Source organism: Pseudorasbora parva, chromosome 12 (genome assembly GCF_024679245.1).
Source record: "Pseudorasbora parva isolate DD20220531a chromosome 12, ASM2467924v1, whole genome shotgun sequence".
Lineage (NCBI taxonomy): Eukaryota > Metazoa > Chordata > Actinopteri > Cypriniformes > Gobionidae > Pseudorasbora > Pseudorasbora parva.
Window position 1 is genome coordinate 4,519,367 of NC_090183.1, and position 5,476 is coordinate 4,524,842.

Here is a 5,476-nt window from a genome sequence, read left to right on the forward strand (position 1 = left end):
ATAGATAAAATAATATATTATAATTATTTTATATTTGTATTGTAAAATATTTTATCTATCTTTATTATTTATCATATAATTATGGTCTAATAACTGTTAATAATAATAATATATTGATGATAGATAAAATATATAAATCCCAGACACTGAAAAATATTTTTGTGACAATGCAACGTTGAGTAGTTTTCAGGATTTATATATTTTTTCGGTCACACTTTAGTTTAGCATCCAGTTTTCACTATTAACTATGACTTTTGCCTCAGTAAACTCCTAATTACTTATTAATAGTTAGTATGGTAGTTGTTATGTTTAGGTATTGGGTATGCAGAATATGGAAATGTAGAATAAGGCATTAATATGTGCTCTATAAGTACTAATAAACAGCCAATATCTTGGTAATGTGAATACTAATAAACAACTAGTTGATAGTGAGAATTGGACCTAAAACTAAAGCTTTACCGTTACTTTCATCCCACACAACTAAGAATGATTGAGTTGTGTGAGGCTCTATTTTTTATTGTGTTGAAGGACTAGATAAATCATTAAAGCTCTAAAAACATTCAGGCACAAACTGCATTCAGTGCACAATAGTTTTTGTTGTTGGAAGCCTGTGATCGATGCAGAAATTAAAAGAAAAGTTCTCTTGCTTGTTCATCAGCTTTGACTATTTGAATAACAAAAAGCCACAGCAGAGCTTATCAGGTATAAAAGCAGCGGCGGTGGATCATTCCTGCACAGAACCAGCCATGAACAAGGTAAGCCCTTCAAACTTCTACTACTATATTCGTATTGATTTATGAAAACATTATTTCAGAACATTCTCTGAATGTTCAGGTTTTTAAAACCTGTTTGTCGTGGTCATGCAAACGTTAAGGGAACATTCATTCCATTTTAGAATTCTGCAAACATTATGGAAAAGTTACTTTTGCATGTTCGCTGAACATTCTGAAAAAAATTGTAACATTTAAAAATTGTTAGAGGATCCAACTAAGTGTTTCAGAAAAAAAAATGTTTTGAGAACATTAACTCTTTCCCCACCAATGTTTTCTTTTTAAAATTGGCTGCCACCGTCAGCATTTTTGATCATTTTCACGAAAAAATTTATGACCCCCAGGATATTTTGTTGTATACCTATCTAAACATGGACTATATCAAAAGAAAATACAATACAATATATTTAACTCTAGCTTTAGGCGTTCCTTTTAATCATTACTTGAATGTGGGAATTTCATTCAGTAATGTTAGTAATTTTTTGATTTTTATGTTTTGATAATTTTTTAATATTGATGTTGCGTTATTTTACATAAGCGTCAGCAATGCTTCTATCACTCGTTTCTGCTTTTTCTCCTGTGTTTTGATCAGGAGATTCTGTACTATTACAGAAGATGCGTAATAGCGCCCCCTACCGTAAAACAGTGAAAACAGATTGAGAAGCGTGTCTGAAAATTCCTTCAATTGCGCAGAAAGAGTTAGAGACCAGACAACCTTGAACAAAAGTTATATTACTGTTACTGAAAGAATGTTTGTTCATTACTTTGGCTAGGTTTACTGATCAATATTAAATCAAACAATATCGGTCAGCCCAAAACTCAAATCTCTGTCCCAGCTCCAAATGTCTCATCAACATGAAAGTGCTGTTTGTGTTTCATTTAGATCATTTTCTACGAGGACAGAAACTTCCAGGGCCGCTCTTACGAGACGAGCAATGACTGCCCTGAGCTCAACTCGTATCTGAGCCGCTGCAACTCCTGCCGGGTGGAGAGCGGCTGCTTCATGGTCTACGATCGCTCCAATTTCATGGGAAACCAGTTTTTTGCGCGCAGGGGCGAGTACTCCGACTGTAAGCGACTGGGCTTGAGCGACTCCATCAGATCCTGCCGTATCATCCCTCAGGTACGGCGTCCACTCTCAACTCTAACGCTTATTGATAATGCCACACAATTGCATGACGAATAACTGAAGAATGCAGAAGCATGTTATTAGAACGGTTGAGTTTTTAGTATGCCACTCTCACTGGTCTTTAATTCTGTCGTTGAGCAGCACAGAGGAGCCTTCAGGATGAGGATCTATGAGAGAGAGAACTTTGGTGGTACGATGCACGAGCTCACGGATGACTGCGAGTCCATGACGGATCGCTACCGCTTGTCTGACATGCGCTCCTGTCACGTGATGGATGGCCACTGGCTGCTATATGAGCAGCCCCATTACAGAGGCAGGATGATGTACCTGAGACCTGGAGAGTACAGGAGCTTCAAAGATATGGGCTTCAGGTTCAGCTCCATGCGTAGGATCATGGACCCCTGCAATTAATGATGATGAATCATGAATGATTTGATGAATTAAATGACCTTCATAATTACTTTTCATTTTGTGCTGTTTGTCATTTAAAAAGTTCAGTGAAAGGTCTTCATCCATCAATCAACCAATCAATCAACTTTATTTATATAGCGCTTTAACAGTTTTCATGAAACTATTTGTTGGAAAACACAGAAAGAGAGAGCAGTATGTTCAGTGAAGATCCAGTAACATTTCTGGTTCAAAGTTATCTGGTCTTTAATAATGTTCTCAAAAAGTTAGCACAAAAAAAATATCTATAAATTGTGGGCACACCACGCACAAATTTATCTTCCAGATGATTCTTCAAACATAATTCCACACAAAACCCAACTCAACACGCCAGACCCTCAAAATCAACCATCTATCGTAAAAGACGCAGATGCCGGTCAGTCTGCGTCAAGCCACAAAATCATCAACTAAGTGCTTTACAGCCTGACAAACGATGAGCCACCCCAAAGAAAACAATCCAGATCTCTGCGGTTTCAACAACCTTTAGATGAACTCCCACTGACACGGTTACAACCCACAGGAAAAATCTACAGAAACCGTTGTCACGTACAAACTAAATCAAATTACAAAATCATTGATTGTCGAACTTACATTCAAAACACCCTTCTACTGCATAATTCTATATCATCCTATAACAAATACACATGACCATTGTGCATATATAAATATAGGGTTCACTCTGAACCAAGATGATACCTAATTTGTTAGAATCCATCCAAGAGGATGGGCAGATTTTTTGGTTGATGATCTCAGAACACTAACTTGAACTCAACTGATTTCTTTGTTAGTTCAAGCAGTTAGAGAAGTCCAAGGATAGACAATCAGACGATCATAGCAGACCCAAATCTGAGAAAATGGGTTAATTTCATTCAAACCACCTAAAACTCTACTCTCACTTTCCTTTCTTTTCTTTCAGTTTATTTTCTTTCCGTGTGTCTCGCGTTCTAAGTTAAGTTAAGCCACAATGTGTCCCTGAACTAATTTCAAGCGAGCGCGCTTCAACTTTGAAAAACACCCACGAGACTTTCATCCAGCCACCAACACGCCACGAGATTGGTTTTCCAAGACGTCTATCAAAGACAGACCGTCAGCGAATCACCAAACCTGGGAAAAGCCCTGCAGCCAGGACCGAATATATAGGGGTAAAAGGATGCTGAGGTTAGAGCTGTCAGGCAAGAGGTCGAGAGGAAGACCAAAGAGGTTTACGGATGTATTGAAGGAGAACATGAAGGTAGCCGGTCTGAGAGAAGAGGATAGGAATAGATGGAGGCAGATGATTTGCTGTGGCGATCCCTGAAGGGAACAGCCAAAAGAAAAAGAAGAAGAATGATATTCAATTGAATAACCCCACCTAAGCAACGATAGGAGGGTCAAGTTAATGATCGGTGGTTCATTAAGGTCATGTGTTACAGGTACATATATTGCTAAAAACTGGGGAATTCATAATTTCTCTTTCACTTTCTACCCTTCTGTGTGAATGTGTGTGTGATTGGGTTTGTGTTAGAGTAATCAAAAAAGTTTAGTTTGTATTTAAAGATAAGTGTTCTTGTAGCCTAGAAATCTAGACTCAGCCTAGCGGCAGCAAATCTAATCTGCCCGCGAGTGTCGTCTAGCAACTCTCAATACACTTCTGAGCTGTAAACGCCAAACTCTGGTCGTGCCAATCACATCGTGTATAGAGTCGGTGGGCGGGGCTTAATGACGGCCGAGTTGCGCTTGCGTGCTTCTAGTAAACACAGAAACTGGCGAACGGCGGTCTTTCGAATCAGCTTTGACCGCGACTCTGGAAGACTTGGAGTTAAGCTTTTCTCTGAGAAACGAAGGGAAGATGTGTTCGGAGTTTTGCCGACCGGATACGGCGAATGTTTAATCTATCAACTAGCTCCGCTTCGTGTTGCTCTGGTTGTTTGTAGCGCTATCCTATCGCGTGCAGAGGGAGTTTGAAAGACAACCGTTTATCCGCCCCTCGGATTGAGCTGTCAATGGTGAGTTTCCAGACCAAACATCTTGATGTGGGTCTGGCTTGTCAGGCTAGTGTTCTTGTGTTATGTGCTTATGAATTTAATGACTTAAACTGCTGATTTAAGTTACCTGGCTGTTAAATAGTGTTTCACTATTGTGTGGATATTAATATCCGGGGTATCTGCAGGTTTCACCAAGTCAAATGTAAGACTTTTTAAGACCATTATGAATAAAATTTAAGACCTATATTGCGCAAAAAAAAACAAAAAAAAAACTTACAAATGAAATGCAGAATCACTAAATTACTTGCAAAGCAAATTAATTTATTAAAATTGAACAAAGTATTAGTAAACTTGCACTAATTCATATATCAATCCCACCTGGATTTCACTATATATACAAAAACAAACATTACTTTTTTTTCAAAATCTTTTTTTAGATTTTGTTGTGGTCACTTCCATAAATATGCAAAAAAAAAATGTTTTTCCATAATTAAGATGCCACATTAACCATATTATTATGTTAGATGCACAATAGTCACACATGGCAATAAAACAAACAAAATGCATTAATATTGTTTGGTAGGCTTTTACAACAGCTGGTGTGCTTAGCTTAGGGTGGAAAATATGACCAACAATTAAACCAAAGCAATAAGCTATTGCTTAATATAAGTAAAGAGTTTTCAAGTAATTAAGTAATCAAGTAAATGGTCAGTAATAAAATATATACTTATAAACAAATGACAAAAGGAAAAATAAATACAACAAAGATACAGATACAAACAGTGCTTTAAGTGTAAGTGTCGTTTTCCCCGTTTGTGTTGTTTGTTTAACATACGGACAGTAGCGATTTAGGCTATATTAGATTGATTTCACTTTGAGAAGTTATTAATGCGCAGATCCAATACTTACTGAAACAATACTTACTCAAGTTCCGATATGGACATATGCATAATAATGTGTGTATTTGATCGTTCAAGAGTAATAAGAGAGAGACTAGAAATAGACACATTCGGTACACTCACGTGAGCGCTGACAGGCAGCAAGCACGCAGTCTGACATCGGAGTTAATGGTTTATCACTTTTATTAACTCTTTTTAGTGCTTTATTTGGTCATTATGCAAGATGGTGATAAAAGATTTGCCTTCACTTTCACGATCACGGAACTG

At 37.5% G+C, this 5,476-nt stretch overlaps 1 protein-coding gene across 1 annotated transcript; it reads left to right on the top strand.

The window, feature by feature from the left end:
* Window positions 1-746: 746 nt before the first annotated feature.
* Window positions 747-2,310, top strand: crygm4 (crystallin, gamma M4). The gene is made up of 3 exons (XM_067458833.1): window positions 747-755; window positions 1,654-1,893; window positions 2,041-2,310. Exons 1-3 carry the CDS (start codon window positions 747-749, stop codon window positions 2,308-2,310), a joined length of 519 nt encoding a protein of 172 aa, XP_067314934.1.
* The last annotated feature ends 3,166 nt before the right edge of the window (window positions 2,311-5,476 follow it).

Coding starts and splice junctions, on each gene's coding strand:
- crygm4 (XM_067458833.1), top strand. Junction 1,894..2,040: donor CCTGCCGTATCATCCCTCAG/GTACGGCGTCCA, acceptor GTCGTTGAGCAG/CACAGAGGAGCCTTCAGGAT.